General features: G+C 39.9%; 1 protein-coding gene and 1 non-coding gene across 3 annotated transcripts in view; both read left to right on the forward strand.

The window, feature by feature from the left end:
- The first annotated feature begins 1,963 nt into the window (after positions 1-1,963).
- The window catches only part of tle2b (TLE family member 2, transcriptional corepressor b), a 48,116-nt gene continuing 25,600 nt past the window's right edge, over positions 1,964-24,479 (forward strand). For both annotated transcript variants that reach the window (XM_063012323.1, XM_063012324.1), the window contains exons 1-4: positions 1,964-2,521; positions 12,460-12,557; positions 13,138-13,201; positions 21,588-21,632. In XM_063012323.1, the coding sequence (XP_062868393.1) occupies positions 2,498-2,521; positions 12,460-12,557; positions 13,138-13,201; positions 21,588-21,632 (231 nt within the window). In that variant the 5' untranslated portion in view covers positions 1,964-2,497. The remainder of the gene's footprint in view (positions 2,522-12,459; positions 12,558-13,137; positions 13,202-21,587; positions 21,633-24,479) is intronic.
- trnat-agu (transfer RNA threonine (anticodon AGU)) lies at positions 9,811-9,884 on the forward strand. The gene has a single exon. It is a non-coding gene; the product is annotated as a tRNA-Thr (tRNA).

Consider the following 24,479-nt stretch of genomic DNA (forward strand, 5'->3'; position numbering starts at 1 on the left):
GCCACTAATTAAAATACAAACTGATCTGTGCAAAGTGCCAATAATTAGTATAGGTCAAGTGAATAGTGGATGCTAGGGGTGGGTGATGCAGACAAAGCCTTTTCACACTTTATGGCATATAAGACACACAAGACTTTGCCAAGCCAATTTTAAAAGCCTAATTCTAGTTTGTTTTGGTTATTTTAATATCAGTTTTCATTTGTGTTTAGGGTCATCAACCTTATGAAACTTATGAATTTTGAGGTAACATTTCTTTATTTATGATAAATGCCCTATTCACCGACCATGCATAACATTATAACCACTGACAGGTGAAGTTAATAACACTGATTATCTCTTCATCATGGCACCTGTTAGTAGGTGGGATATACGTATTAGGCAGCAAGTGAACATTTTATCCTCAAAGTTGATGTTAGAAGCAGGAAAAATGGCATATGGATGTGAGTGAGTTTGACAAGGACCAAATTGTGATGGCTAGATGACATCTCAAAAACTGCAGCTCTTGTGGGGTGTTCCTGGTCTGCAGTGGTCAGTATCTATCAAAAGTGGTCAAAGGAAGGAACAGTGGTAAACCAGCGACAGGGTCATGGGCGGCCAAGGCTCATTAATGCATGTGGGGAGCGAAGGCTGGCCTGTGTGGTCCGATCCAACAGACGAGCTACTGTAGCTCAAATTGCTGAAGAAGTTAATGCTGGTTCTGATAGAAAGGTGTCAGAATACACAATGCATCACAGTTTGTTGCATATGGGGCAGCAAAAGGGGGACCAACACAATATTAGGAAGGTGGTCGTAATGTTATGCCTGTTCAGTGTATTTTCTTCTTTAAATACTCCTCTGGTCATTGTGGCCAAATAATGTAATCACATCTGAAAGTCTTTTTTGGTCAGTATACTGTAGTTAAGCTTTAAAGTGCCAATTCTGGACCTGGTGCTTCTTTTTAAACGTACCCAAAATCGGCCTTTAAGCCTGTGGCGGTGTACAGTTTGCTTGCCACCTGTATTCCAGCAGCCTTTATTCATGACAGACCTGTTATTTTGCTGGATCCTGAAGTACATTTGACAATTTGGACAAATTCTCTTAGCTGGCAGTTTTATTTTGTCCTCTAAACTTGTTAGATCTCGCTGTTCTATGGAAGCTAATACTGTATGTATCCACAGACATCTGCCTTTACGGACAGACTGCTAGTCTTGTGGTGAAGCTAACAAAGATGCTTTAAGGGGTTCCAATTCTTGATTTGTGACAATGTATAATCCACTTTCAGACATCTCTACAGAGCTTCCTAGACTTTCACATGGTAATGCTTTTGGCTCAGTCTGATAGGTCCATTAAACTAGCCCTATTTATCAGCACAGATGCATCACCAGCAGTAGTCAATTGTAATTACAAATAAGGAGTTGTGAGACTGTGTCACAAAGTTAAATGGCATTAGAAAACCTTTCACACCCCCAAAAGCTTTGTATGTTTGTATATTTTGACCCAGCAGAGTCTGAGACATCTCACAAAAAACTATTTATTTCATCACAGGAGAACAAAATATTTGCATGAATCATTCGTCCCCTATGAGGGTATGTAAACTTTAAGTGTAGGCATCAAAAGAACAATTAGAAATTGAGCAATTCATCTGTCTGATCTTTCTATTTCTTTTAAAAAAAATAGCCCCTCATAGCCCCCTGCTCTTGTGCTTTTTTTGTTTTAAATCTGCGCATAAATACACTTCTTCATTTCATGTGTAACACACATATACTGGTGTCAGTGCTGCCTTACAGCAAGCAGCTTTGTACTCACCATCTCGCTCTCTCTCGCTCTCTCTCGCGCTCTCTCTCCTGCTCTTTCTCACTCTGCTATCTCGGCTGTGCCACCTTAAGTGGAGCTTAAGCAGGCTGTTCATGTTTGTGTTGAAGCCAACAGGCACAATATATTACAGTCTAGGGCTTGCTGCTGAAAAGCCTGCTGGATCTCCCAGTGACCTGCTGTTCTTTCCTGCTTTCCTGCTTTTTCCTTCCTCTGTTTCCTTTAGATTTAGATTTAAAAAGCTCTCTGCCTCTTACCCTCGTTTCTCATTCCTCAGTTCTTATTTTGTTAAACAATCTTTTTAGTTTTTAGTTTGTGAGTCTTGAGGAAGGAAATTGGTGGGCTGATTCGGATGGAGATGTGTGTTTGTTTTGGGGGCTCGTTATGGTGCTTTAAGGAATGACAGCAAAGGGACAGTCAGATGTGACTACTCATCAGGGCACAAAGACTCAAGAGGAGAATCGAGAGAGGGACTTTTACTTCTTTAAGTCAAAGAGTTTCTGGAATTCATTTTGTACCAACCCTGAGTTTTGTGAATTAGAAAGCATCCAGCCTGGGGTCTAAACCAAGGTCCTACTCCAGATCCTGGACTTTGTACCTAGTTATACCTTTACATCCTATTTACAGGAGTGCAGAGGGCTAAGGAAGCTTACTATCCACTTACTATCCATCAGACTACAACAGACGATTTTTTTCAGCACTGACTATGTACCCACAGGGTAGACACCCGGTAAGTGAATACCACTTCATTTTGTCATGTCTTATCCTGTATTTATTTGTCTTAATTCCTCTAACATTTTATTTCTATACACATGTACAGATACACTTCATATCTGGCAAAAGTAAGAGGAGAAAACGCAGATTAAACAACTTGAGAGATGCCTCTCTTTATAAGCCATCAAACACACACACACACACACACCTGTCAGTTGCACCCAGGTTTATTTTAGGTTGTGTGTGCTGAATATCACTGTGTGTGTGTGTGTGTGTGTGTTAGGGGGAGTTTGTGTATTATGCTTGGTGAACTAACCTTCTGATGGTATTACACACTTGAATTCTTAGAACCAAGAAGAACCAGCCACAGCAAGTAGACTTGTTATCAGTTAGGTGTTGAAAGCACGCAGGTCCTGTTTGATGTGTTCCTGCCAGAGACCCCAGTGAATCCATAATTCAGACTCAGTGGGCTAAAACTGCCACAGTCGGTGTGAAGCGATTACACCAGTGCTGTCTGAATGACATATCTCTCCATACTGCATTAATGGATAACCATCATTCCCCTAAAATTGCTATATTACTGCTTAATCACGGCCCTTCAGAACATCTCACAGTACAGCAGTCATATGGGTCACATCCACAGAGAGCTTTCCTCACAGTGAATAAACTCCAGAGAGCAGTTAAAGCAATATCTCATCGGCAGCAGAGAATATGGAGAAAATATATGAGTCAGTCTGTGCAATTTTGTTAGGGACTTGCTTACTTTTGCTTAAAGAGATCTTCATTTTAGGCTAACAATATAATATTATTGTTACGGGCAAGCCGTAGCCTAGCGGTTAAGGTACTGGACTAATAACCAGAAGGTTGCTGGTTCAAGCCCCACCACTGCCAGGTTGCTGCTGTTGGGCCCTTGAGCAAGGCCCTTAACCCTCAATTGCTCAGACTGTATACTATAATAGTACTGTAAGTCGCTTTGGATAAAGGAGTCTGCTAAATGCTGAAAATGTAATGTAAAAATGTACTGCAACGTACCAAACCATGTAACTGTATTATTAGGTAAAAATGATTATGAAATTCTCAAACTACAAGTTACTTGAGCTAATCATAATTATAGTATAATTGGCAAAGATCAAGTTTATCATCAATTACTATATTAAAAAATTAGGACACAGTGCAATAATTCGTTAATCTTTTGCCCATTAAGTTCTTTAAACTGTTAAGTACAGTACTTTAATACAGTTACGGTATGATATAAAAACCTAAAGCCACTTTGTCCATTTGTGGACAAGATTTAAGGTAAGTAAATTCCAGGAACTAGATGACTTTAATCATCACCATCAGTTTAGTTTACAGAAAGGTAGATCTTAGAGACTTCATACAGTGAGTAAAAATGTGCCAGCCTTCTGTCTGAGCTACTTTCTTCTTTGTTCTGTTAACATGCATGTGAGTAGGTTAACCACTGCTTTGCAAGGCAAACAGTGTTAGGAAGAGTGGTAGTGATCACTGGCGCCCATGGGTTTTTGTGGGTACTGTCAGGGCTGGGTAATATGAGGATAGGATGAGTTAAAATATGTCACAATAAGCTTGTTTTGTAACACTAACTAACTCAGTTCAAAATCAATATACAGTAATATAAATATTTTCTTTTCAGTTTATTTTTTTCTGGTCCTTGTGGCACATGAATGTCTGTAAACAGGCTCAACTAGCTTGCAATATAATAAAACTACAATTAACAGCATTGTTTCTCTTACAACAGGGTGACAGTGTTGGCTCGCCAAGAGCACCCAGAACATAATCAGTCTGCCAGGTGATATAAGTCTCTCAATCATTACTAAACAGATGGAAAATCATTCTTCAAAAAGATATTTCTTTGTTGATGGTAAACAGTACTGTTTAACACATTCCTGATTTTCCAAACCTAATCTACCTCTGCCAGTAAGATAGAAATGCTGTAACATAATTAGATGATTAATTACAAAAACCTTCTATTGACTGGTAGTGGCACAAGTAGATCTACACTGTGTAGTTCACCTGTCTCGAAACATCTTGGCTTGTTAAGGGTTAAGGAAATCTTAAACAAATAAATGGAGGCAACCGAGTGGGTCTGGACTGGCTGCCAACCATCGTGTTACCCATTTCCATACGTCTAAAAGCTATTTAGAACAGCCAATTCACCTACTTGCGTATTTTAGGATGATTGAACAAAAAAATCTGATTATCTTAATCCAAGCATAGAGGTTTTGCTGTTATCTGTTATGAGGCAGAGTTTTTGACTCATTTTAGCTGTGATCTGTTTTAGTCTATGCCAATTTCTACCCACTTGCTTGTTCTCACAAAAGCTGCTTTTCAGAGAGGGCAAGATTTAAAGGTTTATCATAAGTAATGCACCTCTTTATTTTCCCTTTTTGTTTATTATTCCCTTGTCCTTTCAACATAGCCAATCCAATTCCTTCTCTGCTACAGACCCTCAACCTAACTGAGGAACCCCCTCAGTTATTTCATAGATTATGAAATTCTTACATAATGTTAGAGTGTAGTTAAATAATGTATGAGGAGCGCTACCTGCCATATTCTAAGTACATGAGCTCACGAGTGTCTGTGATTGGCTAGTGTAGTTCTTATTTAATAATAAAAATATTCTATGGCTTTGTCATCTATATGTATTTAGGTGAATAGTGCAATGAAATTCTTTCACCAAATGAATAACTATATACCAATAACTGATACAGTGTAAACTATATCAGTAGCAGAGTGGTAGCAGTGACTGTCACTTGTGATTATTGGTCATTTGTACATTGCTCTAGAATGGTTAAGAATGCAAAATTTGATCAGTGCTGAACAGCTGCTGTACATTACAAACCAGAGACTTGAATACACATGTTCATGGTCAAGAAGTGTGAGCTGTTTGAAATGTGAGCTTGCTTATCAAGACAGGAGCTGAAGATCTGTTTGGCAGATGGGCTTTTCATTGTGCATATTTCTCAAGAGCGCTAGTAATTTTATACAGTTAAGTAATAAGAGTCCTGTGGTGTCAACGTGTGTGTGTGCACTGTGTGAAACCTCGGCTACTATCAAGACACTAAGTATGTAAGCAGTGATGGTCTGTGAATGCAGTTAAAGTCAAAGGTTACATACACACGGGACTTGGGATAACAACAAGAAATCTATTCTCTTTTTCTTTTTTTGAGTATCTTTTTATACATTTTACTCTCTTTTTCTCCCAATTTAGCATAGCCAATCCTCTGCTGGGGACCCCGACGGCATCCAAGGAGGATGCATATTTGCCTGACACACACTCCGTCCGCTGTGTGCACAGTACACCAATTCCCTTCTTAATGACCCATACTTCAGTGGATTTGCCCGTGAGGTCGGCTTCACGTACAGAGAGCCACGCCCCAATCTCCGCTTTCCGTCCACTTTCTGTACAGGTGCCCTGGGCAACCAAGGTCCTTACACAGCGTTGATAACCCCACCCCTTAGTCCGGTATTTCCCACCCAGCAAGCCAATTTTGTCTGCTGCAGGCATTTGTGCATGCTAGAGAGCGCCCAGCCGACCGGTAGCAGAGCCGAGATTCAAACTCTCATATCTATTATTTTTTCTACTTGTGAAATGTTTCTCGTGCGACTGGCTGCCACACAAAGCACGATAGATCCACTTCATGCAACAGTTGACAAGGTCTAAGACTGACAATTTCTTTCGATCTGACAGTTGTGACGGTTACTAATCACAATTCTTGACCAGCGTAGTCCAATCAAGTTAATTATTGCCTAACAAGTTTTTAAGCTTTACAACTAAAATAGTGTTCATACTTTTGCACATGTTTTACCCATTGTGTTTTTCAAATATAATGGTTTTAAATAGTTAGCCTCAAAGGTTGTGTTCTCTTTTTACTTTATTAATCAAATAAATAGGGGTTAGGGGTACCCAAACTACACACAACTGAATAAAAAGGATGGCAGTTAGTGCCCTGTTTAGGTTTGATGAAGGAATCTCACCTTTATATGACAGCAGCTATCTTACAATAGGAGAGACTAGAGTCTGGCAATGACTTAATTGAAATAACATTTAGCATAAATCTGCAGTCTTGCTTAAGCTCATTTTTAAACCTGTTATATTTGTATAAATTGTGGGTAATTGTATAAAATGCATACTGGTTTCCAGAACCAACCCTAGCGTCTGCGCTGGAATCTTCGGCACGAAAACGAAGCATTTCATTCTCTTTTTATCTGAGAGAGAACCATTTTTCCCTCACAGTGATCAGGTGGACAAGGATAGTTTCTGTGCCAAATATTCAACCCCAGAATTCACACATGCTCACTTAGCCAGGAGCCTTTCCAAATCCAGGCTTTCTGTTGTTCCATACTGACTATAGTGCACCACAAATCTGTTCCATTTTTATTTTGAATGATTTGCCAATGTACCGGGTTTTTTTTTTTTACTAGCTTTGGATATTAAGATATCCACATCAGGCTTTTTGTGCTGATCTACAATGCTGGGAAAATGGTGAAAATGGTTTTGGAATGGTACCAGACTGTTTCCTGCTGCCAGTTTATTTTCTGATCCAGCATAGAATTGGCACTTGTGGACCAACCTCGCAGAGCGTGGCATTGCACAGAAACATGATACAGTGAAGCCACATACAGTACCTGGTGACTTGCCATAATAGTTGTTGTAGTTGCAGAACATTTCAGAAGTAATGCTGGGGGCATGGGTTTGCACTGGGAGCCAGAAGCTAGCACTATTACCCTGAGTGGCCATTGCCTTTTATTGGAATGTGGAGCGTGCAGAATCCAGTCATGCTTCTCCAGTGAACAGAAGAGCAGAGATGAGAAGCCTGATCTGTCTCACAGGACTTAGCAAGGGCAAGAGAGTGTAGGATGGTTCAGAGTCTGGAAAGCATGCACTTGCACAAACACTTGCATCTCTCAGGATCACAGTTCTTCTTCTCTCCCCTCCACACTCTGCTGTTCTCGTCTCTTCATGTGCCTTTTGTTGCTAAATATTTCACCAGCAGATGATTTTTTCATGTCTCTGGACATTCCCAGTCAGACTGTGAGGATGCAGTGATGCAATTGCCATAGATGCTTTGGAAACAGCTTAGTATCTTCTTACCACTCAGGCTCAGTTCTTCAGCGCATAGAAGGATAAATTTAAAAGCGCATTTTTCATCACTGATACTGAAATATTATGTAAGCCATGTTGATGTTGTCTCTCTCGCTCCTTAATCAGATTAAAATGGCTCTGCTACAAATTTAGTACAAGATTAAACAAGCAATGTCTAAATGAGTAGTATCATAAACAATGACAGTGAATACAACATAGCTAATTATCACAAGATTTATAGACAAGGATCACCAGAACCGTACTGTACATTTGAGACGTTCTCATTGGGTTTTCTATTAATTATATGAAATTAATATTTGGAAGTGTCTTACAATCTGTAATGTTTTCTTTTAAAACCTTAGTTCTCATGCTACACCAAGCATCTGCCCTACTGCACATACAAGTACTAACTGGTGCTAACTGCCACCTGCCAACATTATGTTTGTTTATTTATTAGGATTTTAACGTCATGTTTTACACTTTGGTTACATTCATGACAGGAACGGTAGTCACTCGGTAGAACACACAAGGTTCTTCAGTTCACAAGGTTATATCGAACACAGTCATGGACAATTTAGTATCTCCAATTCACCTCACTTGCATGTCTTTGGACTGTGGGAGGAAACCGGAGCACCCGGAGTAAACCCACACAGACTTGGGGAGAACATGCAAACTCCACACAGAAAGGACCTGGACTGCCCCACCTGGGGATCGGACCCAGGACCTTTTTGCTCTGAGGCGACAGTGCTACCCACTGAGCCACCGCGCTGCCCCTGCTAACATTAAGCTGTATTGCTGTGATCTACAGTATAGTGAAGAAAGAAATGCATTTGCTACATTTGATTCACTCACACATGCAAACCTAAATTATTAAGATGGCAACTATTTGTCATGCAAGACTTTGTCATTGCATCTAAATGTAACAAGTGCATAATTTTTTGCTAAGAAACAATTGGTCTGGATGGTCATATGTAATCCAAGAACTACCAAGATAAGATCTGTCACAAATTGTGTAATTGAATTGTTTGTTATCATTGAAATCCACTGGCCGTGACATTCATGCTCCTCACAAGGGTGTGTAAACCTTTGACTTTTATATGTAGATCGGCTTAAATGTGCCGTAAAGGGAAGTTTAATAATTAGATTTTTGTTACTAGCTCCCGTTCTATAATTTTTTAAGGTTTTTTTCCTTTTTGCCCGTTTTATACTCCTCCCTCTCAGTAGATAATCTCGGTAATTCTCGTCTCACCCGCTCTAGCTCATCTCATTTGTGTCTGATTGATTGACTTCTATTTCACCAGACTCTCTTTCTGTGATTCTTCCCACCAGCACACACACAAACCCCTGGATTAACTGGATCAGTTTGAGATTTCAAGATCCCCCTGCTGTCTGACACCCAGTTTCAAAGCAGACATTCTAAGCCTGTTCCTGTTTGTGCTAATGTGTGGGCATGTGCAGATATTAAATTTCCTATTATGGAAATTACCCAAGCTTTTATAGTAGCATTGCAAGATAGTGTTCAAATGGACTATGTCCTCCTAAATTCTCATTTATCAGTATTTTTTAGAAATAAAACTTTCAGCTTTAGATGATGTGTTCATTCAGTCACATGCTGTCCGACGTTTTCAGTTTTTATGTATGGATGCTAGTGCTGATGTGTCCACAATACAGTGTTTTGAATATTACTTTCCATTGTTTTCACTAGACATAAATATGTTTGTACCCCCCAACATAGAAACCAGAGCATTGTTATTTACCAGTAGTATTCCAGCTTTATCATTTACACATGCAGTCTTTACACTGTAAATGAACAATATGTAATTATTTACACATCAATTATCTACACATTATTTATACCTAACCTTAGTTCTCATGCTGCATGATGCATCTGCTTTCCTGTTTCCGGTGTTAGTGTGCTGTTATTTCCATATCCTGATAATTTACATAAAAATCTATTGTAGGAAAAGATGGCCTGCCCTAATACTGATGGAAATAAATGAAAAAATCTGTCAGAGAGCACAAAATTTTATTCACCTTGGCTGGAAGCAACATTGGAAAATGTAATTTTATTTTTCTTCAAGTAAGGCAGCATAGGAATTTGTCACTATTGAATACTCAGGGGTCGAAGAAAGACTTTAGTTTGTTACAGGGTGGCTTGGTTGTGCAGTTGGTAGGTTTGATGCTACAGTTGCCAGCTACAGGGCAGTTGTAGCCTAGTGGTTAAGGTACTGGACTAGTAATCCAAAGGTCGCTGGTTCAAGCCCCACCACTGCCAGGTTGCCACTGTTGGGCCCTGGAACAAGGCCCTTAACCCTCAATTGCCTGGACTGTATACTGTCACAGAACTGTTTGCCGCTTTGGATAAAAGCATCTGCTAAATGCCTAAAATGTAAATGTGATGTCAGTGCTACACAGCAAAATGGTTTCTGCAGTCCTGGGTTCGAGTCTTGCTTTGTCACTGTCTGTAAAGAGTTCAGCATTTTTTTTTTTGTTTTTTTTGTTTAAGCGTGTCCAATTGCCCAATTGCATAACGCTTCCTCTCCACTAATGCCGATCCCCGCTCTGATTTGAAGAGAACGAAGCTAACCCACACCCCCTCCTACACATGCATCTTTTCACCTGCACTAGGCGAGGGCTAATGCGGATCAGCCCTGTGTACGGAGAGACACACCCTGATCAACGCACTCCTTCCCGCCCCTGTGCAGCCCCTCAGCCAGCCGAGGTCGCAGTCGCATCAGCTACGAGGAGATCCTATCCGGCTTACTACTACCCCACCCCTATATGAACAACAGGCCAATCGATGTATTCGAGATCCCATCTCCGGTGTGCTAGAGTGTGTTTTTACCACTGCACCAAGAGTTCAGCATTTTCTGTTGATATCTATGTGGGTTTTCGTCTAATACTTGGGTCACTGAATTACACTAAATAGCCTCTGTGTGATTCTGACTTACTCCTAGTATTTTGGGTGAACTGTCTCTAATAAATACCATATAGAATGTCACTCTGATGGGCAGGATGACTAGTAATATTATTTTTGCCTGGGTTTGAGATTAAGTTCAGTCCAGTGGTCTCCACATGCTTACTGATACTGTGGACTGAAGCCCGGTGACATTGTGCAGTGTAATATTGCTCTGATGGGGTGTCCTGTCTGTTGGCTAAAGGAAACTTGGAGTGCACAAACTGTGTCTGTGTGAGCGGATAAAGGTCAGTGGGGATGTAGTAGCCCCCCTTCCTTTCCCAGTCTGTCTTGTCTGTACTAAAGCCGTTCAGCCAGTACTGAGCCTGTAGCTTAATTACAGTAAAGCCCACAGAGTGGCTGACCTCCACCGTTAGCTTAATTGAAATTTAATTAAGTTTTGCTTGTCTAGACTAATTACGCTTGTGCTAAAAAAAGGGAATCTTTTTGCTGCACCTTGTGCAACTTGCAGGGTACTCGTCCTACAGTGTGCTATAATAACCCCGACAAAAACAAGCCACAAAATCTAAGGCAACAGAAATAGCAGGCGGCTTTGTGCAGGAATAGAAGCCATTTTATAAAATGTGGGCCAAATTTAAAGGACTTAGCTATTAATAGCTAAAAGGATTAGAGCAGCCGAGGAAATTAATGAAGAAAGGAGTTTATTTAAGGGTGCTGTTGGATCTGGGAAAGTGTGAGGTGAGCGAGAGGCTGACTTGATCTCATTATCTAGAGATGGGATATTTAGGATGCTGCACTGTCATCAGGTTCAGCCGCAGCAAGTTGTTCAGCAAAAAATATCAATATTTTAAAGGCAGGTGTCTAAAATTTGCTTTGGGTTTTTACTGAAGCCATAAAACAAATAAAAGCTGTACAAAAACACCACAATGTTCCATGCATTGACATTTAATTACCAAAAGTTATGTTCAAATCTTGAAAAACAGTTCAATGTCAGAAACCATAAGCCGGTGGGTCTGTTTCAGTAAACAAAAGGCATGAAAAGGCGCCCCAGAGAGGTCGCCAGTCCATCACAGGGCACACACACATACACACTTATGGCAATTTAGTAGCTCTGATTTACCTCACTGCATGTCTTTGGACTTCTGGCAGGAAACCGCAGCACCTGGAGAAAACTCACACAGAGAACGTGCCAACTCCACACAGAAAAAATCAAACCTGGGCCCTTCTCGTCGTTAGGCGACAGCACCACCCACTGCACACTAAAAATGTGTTAGTCGTTATTGATAAACATGGATGCTAAATGAATAGGAAAAGTTATTTTAAGATTTTTGGGTCCTCCACCCTGCTCCTCCTAGGACACCGTGTATTACCTGTGTATTTTTCTTATTAACTTTGTGCTTTTAGAAAGATAAATTATAGAATTGTGCTTTTTACTTAAGAGTAAATGGCTGACAGCGTAGACTGCTCTAATTTGCAAGCATTTTTCTTTTTTCACTATGTTAATTTATTAAGACACCTCAGGTCGGTGCGTAGTATTTACAGTAATGGCCAAAAATATTGGCACCCCTGCACTTGTTTCAGAAAATTCACCATTTCCCCCACATAATTTGGAACTACCATCCCCCACTCTGGCAGGTATAACAGCAGGTATAATGTTGAATAGAAAGGCCTGATTTGCAATCAGATTAACATCAATTGGGTTGATGTTAAGGCTCCATGCTGACCACTGGAGTTCCTCTACCCCTGACTTATCAAACCATGTCTTTATGGGCTTCGATTTGGGCACAGACATGCTGGAACATATGCATTGTTTATTTTATATTATTAAATGCGGAGGGGTGTCCGCATACTTTTGGTATATAGTGTGGATACAGGTATGCAGAGGCAAGTGCTGTACAGACTGATTAATGACGAATATTGTTTTTTTCTTTAGGTTCCCCTACAGCCTGGCCAGTCCTTCAAGTTCACCGTGCTGGAGACACTGGACCGCATTAAAGAGGAGTTCCAGTTCCTGCAAGCCCAGTACCACAGGTTAGATAACTTAACAGCTAGTTAGCCAGGACATGTTAACCTGCATGTGATCAACAAAGATGTGTTTTGTATTGGCAGTGTTTAGCTGCTAAAACTCAGGGCTTGAAATTAACATCTGTCCATTTGCCAAACACGGGTACATGCCTTTAGCCATGTTGACAGGTAACCTTACTATTCAAACACCTGCCAATATAATAGTACAAAATATAAATAAATAAACAATTTGCATGTAGTTTGCTTATGGCCAAGCAACCAAGCAGAGGAGGAGGCGTTAGGGTGGTGCAGCCCACCACTAGCCCACCACTGCTAAGCTCTCTGTTGGAGTCTCAGCTGTCCTGTCAACTGGCCAAGTGCCTACACAGACATAATTGGCTGTGTCTGATGGGGATGGTCGAAGCCCTCAGATAGATTGGTGCCCTGTCCTCTACAGGGTATTTCTGCCCTAGTTACCAGTAAAAGACAATAATACAAGCTCTGCATGTTTTCTGAGAAAATTGCTTTCATCAAAAGAAGTATTAAAAAGTTGCAGTGTGTTTTTATTTGCTGCTAAAATGTATGGTTCTTTTCTCTTAATCCATAGTTTAAAGCTTGAGTGTGAGAAGTTGGCCAGTGAGAAGACAGAGATGCAGAGACACTACATCATGGTGAGTTCTGGCCATGTTTGGTTAAATCAGTTATATGCAGCATGTATGAAACAATGAATGATTAGTTAATAATAAACTAATTAATCCAAAGACAAATTAAATTAAGCAGTGGTCAGTAATTAAAATTGAGAAAAAAGATGAAGGACGCTGCAAAAAAAACATAAAAGGGATAGAAAGTGATGCAGAGCAAGTAAAAAAGCCAGAATTTGAGGACACAAGCAGTCACATAAATGTGAAGCTATAATGATTCTGGGCTTTCAAAGCAGCTAACCTAGTCAGCTATATTTAGCTAGTGAAGCCCATCGTGTACACCAGAAGTTGTCTCAACAGCCACTGCCTTTATTTTCATATATATATAATTCATCAACTCTCAGCTCCCCCTTACACTGTTGACAGTTTACTAAATGCTCTTTTCGGTAAATAATTTATTTGCTGATGGGCATGAAATAGTCCTTCGACCCAATTTGTGACGGTGGATTAGACTCTGGCATACATAAAACCGTAAAGTCAGCAAGCTTTGTCTCACAGTCATATCATCTTTTTCTGTCAGAGCTTATCTGACTAGAATTACAGTCACAGACCATCATGCAGTAGGACAAAAGTATATAATTTTAAGTATTATATATTGCCACTAAGTTTCAAGCCTCATACTTTAAACACCATGATAATAATAAGAAATGTTTAAGTGATTTTAAAATTAAAACGCTAATTGTGATGACGGGGTGGTAAAAAACCACATCAGTGTGCTCACCAACCAGATAATTAGGACTCAAGTGCAGTAAATGAACCAAATCAAAACACCAAACACATGATCAACCAGTGGCTTGAACAAACCAGTGCTATATAGCGAAGTCTCACCTTTTTCAAACCAAGCTATCCTGTCAACACTGATTGGTTAGTGAATAAAGAGGGAAAACCACAACTAATCGACTTTACTGCCTCACGACCTCGATCAGTCCTCGGGAATCTGACAACACCGATCGATTAGTGAAAATGAACAAATGAACACGATCAACCCTCGGCTGTTTGATAACACAAGCCTGTTCTGATAAATCTTGATTTTACTACAACATGCAGATGGTAGAGTCAGGGTTGGGATTTGGCACAAGCGCCCACCACCGCTACAGTGGGTACAGGCTCAGCAAACTAAGAGAGTTAAAGATTGGAAAGACTGGTCTGATTAATCTTGTTTCTGCTACAGCATGCAGATGGCAGGGTCAGGGTCAGGATTTGGCACAAGCACCCACCACCGCTGAGATCTCTCCATACATGATACTGCTCTCTATGAGACTCCGTTACAATCAGGGGAACTGGACACGACTATATTGGAAGGGAGGCATGCAAATAAATAAATAACTAAATACATTTTGGCAGAAGCAGGAGGTTGTCTGACAGGAACGGATTCCTGCTGTAGCCCATCTGCTCCAAGGTTCAACGCACTGAGCATTCTGAAATGCTTTTCTTCTCAACATAATAACAAAGTGTAATTATTTCAGTTAGGATCCTGGATCCTATCCCAGCTTTTCAATGGGCACACAGTAACACCCTGAACGGGGCGCCAGTCCATCGCAGGGCAGACAAACACACACACACACACACACACACACACACACACATTCACCTATAGGGCATTTCAGTGTCTCCAATTAACCTGACTGCATGTTTTTGGACTGTGGGAGGAAACCAGAGCTCCCGGAGGAAACCCACGCGGACACGGGGAGAACATGCAAATCCCCGCCTGGGGATTGAACCCAGGACCTTCTTGCTGTGAGGCGACAGTGCTACCCACCGAGCCACCATGCCGCCTATGTGAAACATTCTTGTTAATGTAATAAAACATTATTAACAGTAGACGGATGCACGTACCAACATCTCAGTAGGATGTATTCCAAATTTGTGTCATGTATTTATTTTTTACAATTTAAAGATTGATTACCTGTTTAATTATCGTGAGTTGATAACGACAGTTGTCAGAACAAGTGTTAAATTTGGTCAGGATATATCCCTAATCATCTTCAAATTTGGTTCTTGGTGCATTTACACCAAGCTGTGCTGTAAACAGGCTCAAATGTCCTTCTGCTGTTCAAGCTTCATGGCAGTTCTTTGTATTTTGCAAATTTAGATGTTGGCTAAATGTGTTAACATGCAGGATTGCCTGTGTGTGAGTGTTTACAGTGTGTATGCAAGTGTGTGTGTTTACACTGTATGTAGTGTGTATGTGTGTGTATGTGTGTGACATAGGTGAAGTCAGTCTACTGTTATTGATATGTGGTGTATGCATGATCACACAGCCACTTGGGTCCATGTGTACATACATACAGGGCCCTGAGGTGTGACAGAGGGATAGATGAAAGAAGAAAGAGGAAGACGGGGAGATGTGTGTGTGTGTTGGGGGGGCATGGTAAAAGAGCTGGAAGGGAGGATTAATGCACTGTTCTGTGCTGTAACTCCCCTAGCCAGCTCATCTGTCTGATTCACACTGACACTCTCAGTTCTATTCAGGAACATTACTGCCACAGATTGCCCTTACACCTACAGAGAGAGGGAGCGGAGAAAATAGAAGGAGATGGAGAGATTGAGAGAGAGTGAGGAATGGGTGTTCAAAACAGCGGAAAAAAAAGGAAAAAAGCAAAACCACAGATGAATACAGATGGACTGGGGGCAGAGGGAAAAAGAATGATAAATAACATAAAAGCATCTAGGTGAGAGAGAAATACTGATTAGGCTAGAGACAAATGAACAACATGGGAGAGAAAAAGAAAGTAAAGGGAGGGAAACATGATTATTCTAAAACTGCTACTCCTCAGTACATATTTATATAAGGAGAGTACATGGGGAATATATTACATTAAATTAGGATTTGCATTTTTTTTATTTTATGGCTTTTTTATTTATACCTGCCAATTTTATTTACAGATTGAATTGTTTTACATAATTAATAATAAATATTTTTTTTACTTTGATTGCATTTAAAGTCTGTACTAGAAGTTTTTGTAAACTTTTTGAATATAAAGCGCCTCATGACCCTGGCTTGTACCTCACTCACTCATGTTTACCATGGTTCTTCTCAAAGGGGCGCTATCATACACATTGGTGCTGAACTGTGTGTCCATGTTGGGTGTAACACACCTTATTAACCTGCCATGTAATTTAGTCACGAACGGTTAGTGGATAGAAGTTTCTCCATAAGTGAAAGCCTTTGTTACTGTAGAAGTTATTTTTCTTTGAAATCCTGCGATATGTAGGATGATACATTTAAAAGAATAGGAGCTTTTGCTTCTAGTTAGCCAGCCCATACTTAAAAGGGTCAATGCACTGTGTTTGTGATTCATACACTTCATTATCAGTGGTAAAATGTACTACAATTTGAGCTACAGGAGCACTTCTGCAGGGCATAGTCCTCTAGCATGAATGTATCCAGACAGGTGAACTGAAGATACAAAATTAACTGTGACATTGAACTTAAACTAATACATCATGTGTAACCTGTAATTACCTGTCCTGTATATATATATACTGCAGTGTTGTCAGGAGGACAGGCTTAGTCGAGGCTCAGTTGTACCAAACCCAGCTATATCTGCCACATGCCGTGTGCAATCTGCTTCAGACCACAACACACATACACACACTTACACACACAGCGCACAATGACAGTAAAGAGGCATATTATGTAACTGTAAGTGGTAGCAGGGGAACAAAATCAATTTAGATCATTACGAGCCCCCAAATATCTTGCAGTGTTGCAGTCTAACTTTAAAGTCAGTTAATGAATATTTGCCTCAGTTATATAATTATTGTAAAATACCAAACATATTAAAAAAAGACCACCGCTTAAATCACTTACCAATTTAAAAATTTTTCGACATTTAGCAGACGCTTTTATCCAAAGCGACTTACAGTATGTGACAGTATATTGTCTAACTAATTGAGGCTTAAGGGCCTTGCTCAGGGGCCCAACAGTGGCAACCTGGCAGTGGTGGGGCTTGAACCAGTGACCCTTAGATTAGTAATCCAGTACTTAACCGCTAGACTACAACTACCCTATCATTCTTTCGGGTCAAATGAAATTTACTGGTCTCTCACATGAGCCAAATGTTGTCATATAAGCTGTTTATGTAAACCAAACTTGTAGCAAGCATTTGAGAAAGAGAAAAAGAGGGGTGTGTGTGAAATAGTGCTCACTGAGTGATACCTCGGCACGGCTAGCTCAGTTTTTAGAGCATGAGACTCTTAATTAACAGGGTCATGGGTTTGAGCCCTGCATAGGGCGATTGCTTCCTGGCAACAGTATGTTTTAATGTTCGTAATAAAGTAGGATAACAGACTATATTTTATTATTTTATATTACTCTTGTTTCTTACTCAGCATTTGTAACTACAGTTAGATCATGTTTTATACAAACAATTATATTTACATAAAATATTAAACTTTTATTTTAATTGGCACTGTATGACCTCATTATAATGGTCTTCATGATTTGTGGATATATCTAATGTAAAGTCAATGACAAATAAACATGGTCTCAAAGCATGACAAGTACAAAATTACTAATAAGCTAGCCTGTTAGGTTACAAGGCAAACACTCCCTTAAAATATAAACTATTAAAAAGTTTTATAAAATGTTTATAAAACTACCAGTTTAGCATCTGAGGTATTACCTACTTATTATCTCTGTTATTGCAGATCTGTTGTAATCATCTGTCACCTCCTCTGGACTGACATATATAAAACATTTTATGAATATTCTGAACTTTTTCTTTAGATTCTGGTTTAGATTTATGATTACGTGCTTTTTGATTTTTCTTTGACCCCACCACCCACCATTTGTCCTCTGGTTAACTCAGCAATATTTGCTTCTGTAGTTTAAATTCACTTCAGATTTCAGCTCTTACCTGTTTTTAAAAGAACAACTGAGAGTTTTTGCTTTGTCTGGTCTGTAAATAAATGGCCCTGAAATGATTTTGTTCAACATGTTTTATGAAAGTGGGCGGCATGGTGGCTCGGTGGGTAGCACTGTCGCCTCACAGCAAAAAGGTCCTGGGTTCGATCCCCAGGCAGGACGTTCTTTCTGTGCGGAGTTTGCATGTTCTCACCGTGTCTGTGTGGGTTTCCTCCAGGAGATCCGGTTTCCTCCCACAGTCAGGGAATTGGAGACACTGAATTGCCCTATAGGTGAATGGGTGTGTGTATGTGTGTGTGTGTATGTGTGTGTGTGTGTATGTATGTCTGCCCTGTAATGGACTGGCGCCCCGTCCTGTGTGCCTTGCTCCCATTGAAAAGCTGAGATAGGTGACCCTAATTGGTTAAGCGATTAAGAAAGTGAGTGAGTGAGTGTTTTATGAAATTTCGGTTGACTCTATGATGCCACCATTGTGGCTTTACCACGCTGTGCTGGCACAGAGATGGTACAGATTTATAGAGTGTAGTTTGGGTCTGAAGGACGTTCCGTTGGCTGGGTGGCAGACGTGTCGATGCTGCAGGGGGATGTGACTGATGGGTCCGGCCTCGCTCAAGGTTGCTGAACAGGACTGAGTCATTAGGAAGTGTGTTTAAGACTTCACAGTCTATTAGCAAAAGTGCAAGACCTATAGTGTGCCATCCCTTTACCGTATTATTAAAATGAGTAGTAAGATCAGAGGAGGGACGACATAGAGGAAAAATAGTACTGTAATAGTAACCTGTAGTGGTGTAATAATTTTAGTAATGTAATATAACCTATAGGGATGTCCAACCTATAGTAATGTCATAATCTTTAGTAATTTAGTAATCTATAGTGATGAGTTTTTTTCTCTTAATTACTGACTTTTTGCTAAATGTCCTGCTTTTAATGTCAGTGTAGCATTTCTTTCCAGCAAAGACAGGTCACTGAGGTAGAAATGTTCATAAGAAATAAGTAAGACCATGAGAATGGATAGCAGGGCTTGAAGGCTGGAATGATGGAAGAAAAATAGATTTTATATAATGATAGAGAAGAAAAGCAAGGATGGATCAGAGGAGCTGAACAGGACTGACAGATAAGAAGACCAAGTAAGAAATGATCAAGTGAGCAAAATAGGAAAAAATGAGCGTGGCTGAATCTAATCACACATAAAAAAAAATTTGGGACATAGAGCAAGGGACAAGTGAGGCAAAGACGAGTGACATGTGAGGAAGAGGCTGTAAAAGCTGGGGAAAGGACAAGTAACAATGAAAAATTAGGAATAAATGGGGGGTGGGGGTAGAAAGGGCTGAGTAAGGAGGAGAAAGGGACGAGTAAGAGAGATGGAGAAAGTGGGAAATAACAAGGAAGAAAAAAACTGAATAAGAATGAAGGGAAAGAGAGAGATGTGAGAGGGACAACTGATGAAGGAGCGAGAGGAAAAAGGAAGAAGAGAGAGGTACAAATGAGCAAAAGTAAAGCGCTGGACAAATAAGGGATAAGGGGAAAAGCGTGTTGAACAGCAAAAACGAGAGGCACATGTAATGAATAGCAAGGAGGGGAGAGAGGGATGAGTTTAGAGAGGGATGAGTTTAGAAAAGGAGAGAGGGATGGGTTTAGAAAAGGAGAGAGGGATGAGTTTAGAAAAGGAGCGAGGGATGAGTTTAGTAAAGGAGAACGGGATTAGTTTAGAAAAGGAGAGAGGGATGAGTTTAGAAAAGGAGAGGGATGGGTGAGGTGAAGTGATAAGGAGACAGAGGAAGAAAGCGATAGGCGTGGTGTAGTGAGGAACAGAGAGACAGAGAATGAGGTTCAAATGAGGTGGAGAAAGGAGTGAGTGAGAGAGAAAGAAGGGCAAAGAAAAAGGAGAAAGCAATTAAGTCAGATCTCATCTCCACACTGCACTGTTCATCTGCCTAACACACACACACACACACACACACACATACACACACACACACATATACACACGCACACACCAGGGTGAAACTGGTATTATTTAGTTGTGATGACAAAAGGGCAGTTGACAGAGGATCATGTGGAAAAAGGTAAAGATGTTAGACCTGTGGCTCATTACATGTTTTGGTTGATTTACTAAGATTTGGGCAAAATGTGGTGGCTGGTTTTGGGCCCAATTTCCTCTACCTCCCAAAACCTGGTGTATATTAATAGCAGCAGTGTTGCTCAAAGTGGTTGCCAGATTCTTGTATTTCCCTGCTCTGATCTCATTTTTCAGCATTAACTGTATAAATTGGTTGCTGATCACCTTTTACACTATTTGTTTGCTCTGTTTGTTGATGTACATCTTTAATCCTAATCAACTTTAGTCTCAAGTATCTTGATTTCTGGGTGGTCATGTTCAAGTTAAGAACATACCCTGAACTGGGGTCCAGTCACAAGGAATTGCACCCTTACCCTTTCACTTACTCTTACATATGGGCAATTTAGAGGAGATTAGCTATAGCATTAGGAAAAGATATTTTAATGTAAGACACATTGGGAACGATTGTGTGTACAAGAAGTCACACTTAGTAATGTACCTTCTCACTTTAGCAACAATTGTGATGCTAAACATTTAAGCACATGTGTGCCTGTTAGGATATTCATTTATGGTCCATTTGGGTTTGTGTGAAAAAAATAGCAATTTAAAAATGTCGCAGGCTAAACCCTAAAGACATGGACATGTAACGGTTTTCAAAGACATGTTTGACTCTTATTTATTTAAAGTAACAAAAATGTCATTACAATGAAAGCTTTTGTCCATCACAAATGTTGGTGATTGGCTGTTTAGCTGCTAAACCATGTTTTGTATATGATATGAACATTATGCTTACTTGAAATGTCCTATACAAGTATAATAATAGGGTGCCCAGGTGGCACCCAGATATTCCGCTAGCACACCAGCACCGAGTTTCTAAACAGATACTAATTGGCACTGCAGGGTGGGGGCCAGACTATGTGTGGGTGGATGGGTCTTCATACGCTGTGTAAGAACCCTGATTGGTGGAAGAGACGCCTGTGCAGAATGCAGGGGCGAGAAGAGAAGGGCTGTACACATGTCAGAAGAGGCGTGTACAGTGACGTGCTCTCCTTGGATGCAATCTGGTATCTCTCATCAGCGGAAGACAAAGTAGAGTACGCTAAATCGGAAGGAAAATAGGAAGAGAAAATGCATTAAAAAACAAGTATAATAATAGGATTTTAATGTCAACAGCCTTTCAGCAGCCTCTAAAACAGAAGCTTTTTTGGACTTATGACCAGGCTTACACCAGTCATTAGTGCTTGCCACTTAGTCTCTCTCTCTTTCTCTCGTCTTCAATCTCTCTCTCACCTCCTCTCTCTGTCTCTTATAATGGATTGTTTGTCCTTGTCAGGCTATAAGTGTGTTAATGTGACTGATGATTTATTCGTTACTCATATTCATCAGCTGTGGTTATGATTAAAGACCCTGGGTTTCTGTTTCCACAGTACTATGAGATGTCCTACGGACTTAACATAGAGATGCACAAACAGGTAAGACCTAGTGTGTGTGTGTAAGTGTGTGCTTTGTCATTGGTGTTAGTACACACAGAACAACACTTATTGATCTCTCCGTGTCTGTTTTTTTCTATGCATTCAAAGATACATGTATCACATTGCTTCCTCTGCTACACACACGTCTCTTTCTCGTTCATTTCCTCCTGCTCTTCAGCTCATTGGCAGCGATGGATGCAGTCAAGCTTTGTTGCGTTCTGTCCTTGATAGATGGTTTACTTGAAGTGACTCAAGGCTTTTGATGAAATCACATGTGTGATTTCGACCCAGTGCTAATGATGCTTAATAAGTGATGTGCGTTATAACAGCCAGCTCATACAGTCAGAAGATTATTATAGGATTCATAAGTGTTAAATATTACAGGTAATATCAGTAAATCAGTGAAAACTGTCCTAATACATAAGACGATTCTCATGTTTTCTGTTTCCAAGTGTTTTCTAAGCTAAATGGAAGAGTACTCTGACTCTTTCCAAACTCTTTGCAACATGTTGACCAGGATAGAATTTGGGCCAGATGTAAAAAGTATTTAATTTAAACATGTCCATTTTTAAAAGTGGAATTTGGGTATATCCACGTGTGTCAAAATCTATCCTGAAACTGTAAATGGTTTTATCATTAAATGTGCATTTGCTTTTCCATTTGTAGCTTCTAAAAACCAAATAAAGTGAAGGCCTCAAATTTGTGAGCGGTGGGTTGTAGTGTAGTGGCTCACTTACCACATCTGTAGAGCTTCAGGTGTTGGGGGTGTTATTAGAGTTTATTTAGGGTTTTTTCCCCACAATACTGACACACACACACACACACACATTATTAAATACACTGACAGAAAGACAGACACACACACACACATTATCAAATACACAGACAGAACGACAGACACACACACACTATGTTGGCAGGAGCAGTGTAATCACTCTGGCTCTGTGTGTGCCAGGAGAGATGAATAGTAAGTGATAGAGAGAGAAAAAGAGAGAATTTCTCTGCGTTCTGTGCCAGCAGCTGGCTCACTTCCCTGTCATATCAGTCCAACATGTCACATGATGCAGACCAGGGTCTGTGTTGGCATCTATCTGTGTGTCTTTGTGTCTGTGTGTGTGTGTCTGTGATGGCATTTGCCAGTGTGTGAGCACAATTAGGTCTTTCTCATATTTGTGTGTATGTGTGTGAAATCTAAATCTACTATATATATATATATTTATACAAATGGTGTATTTTAAAGTTTCAGGATATGTTGTTAACACTGCCATGTTACAATTATTCTCTTACCTAATATTTCTGGTTTTAAACCTACTGCTAGGCTGTATGACCTGCAGTTGGAATACAACATGATTAAACCATTGGGAACCTTAATTTGCTTCAGCTGTGATGTGTTATATAACCACCACCCAGAGAATCACGTGTTCATGGTGTGTTGCAACCATGGTGAAAACTAAATAACTGTCAAAAAAAGCTGAGAGAGGAGATCATTTCTTTGCAAAGAATATAAGATGATTTCCAGGACCTTGAACATTCCTAGAAAAACTATTGGGAGAATTGTCCAGAAGTTCCAAACTCACGCTGCCACAGCAAACCAGGTGTCTGCCTATTCAATCAATAACAATCAATTCAGATTGCATCAGCTGCAGTCTGGTTACGTCCTCAACATAATCTTTTTCAGGAATAATTAAAGCAATCAGGATGCACCTGACCACAATTTGGAGTGCCAGAGCAAAGGGTCTGAATACTTTTGTAAATAATAGAATAGAAAGCCTTTATTTGTCATATATACATATACAGATGTACAGTACAACGAAATTCTTTCTTTGCATATCCCAGTTTGTTTGGAAGCTGGGGTCAGAGCACAGGGTCAGCCATCGCACAGCTCCCCTCAAGCAGAGAGGGTTAAGGGCCAAGAGATTTCGGTTTTTGATTTTCAATTATTATTTTTTTAATTTTCAAATATGTAAAGCATGTTTCCACCCCATCATTATGAGCAATTAGGGGAATTGAATAAGGTGAATTGTGGTGATGAGTATATAAATAAATAAAAATGTGTGTTTGTATTTGTGTGTGTATTTATCTTTGTGTATTTGTTTATATGCTTGTGTGTATGTCTGCATTTGTGTTTGTGTATATGCTTATGTGTGTGTTTGTGTGTTTGTATTTGTGTGTTTGTGTATATGCTTGTGTGAGTGTATTTTTGTTCTTGCATGTTTGTATGTGTGTGTACATTCCTACATGTGCATGTGTGTTTTTATTTGTGTGTTTGTGTAAATGCTGGTGTGTGTGTGTGTGTGTGTGTGTGTAAATGCTAGTGTTTGTGTAAATGATGGTGTGTGTGAGTGTATTGTTGTTCTTGTATGTGTAAATGCTGGTGTGTGTGTGTGTGTGTGTGTTTGTGTAAATGCTGGTGTGTGTGAGTGTATTTTTGTTCTTGCATGTGTAAATGCTGGTGTGTGTGTGTGTGTTTGTGTAAATGCTGGTGTGTGTGAGTGTATTTTTGTTCTTGTATGTGTAAATGCTGGTGTGTGTGTGTGTTTTTGTGTGTTTTATGATTTGTGCACATCTTTAATTTGAATCAGTATATTCACGTCCTAATAGGATTTATTTCTTTGCTTTTAGTCTCTTTTTGTTATTTCACTCTTTTTAAAATAAACTTTCTCTTTTCTTTCTATTAACGATCCACTATTACTGTTTCTCCACTTTTCTTTCTGCTTTATCTCATTCTTTCTTGTTGACTCTATTTTCTCCCTCTTCTGATCTTCATTCTCATTTTCTCCCCCCCCCCATCTTTTTCTCATTTTGTCTTCATTTCCTCTCTCTTTTTTTATTTGTCTCTGCTCTTTC

Source organism: Trichomycterus rosablanca, chromosome 17 (genome assembly GCF_030014385.1).
Source record: "Trichomycterus rosablanca isolate fTriRos1 chromosome 17, fTriRos1.hap1, whole genome shotgun sequence".
In the NCBI taxonomy this organism is placed as follows: domain Eukaryota; kingdom Metazoa; phylum Chordata; class Actinopteri; order Siluriformes; family Trichomycteridae; genus Trichomycterus; species Trichomycterus rosablanca.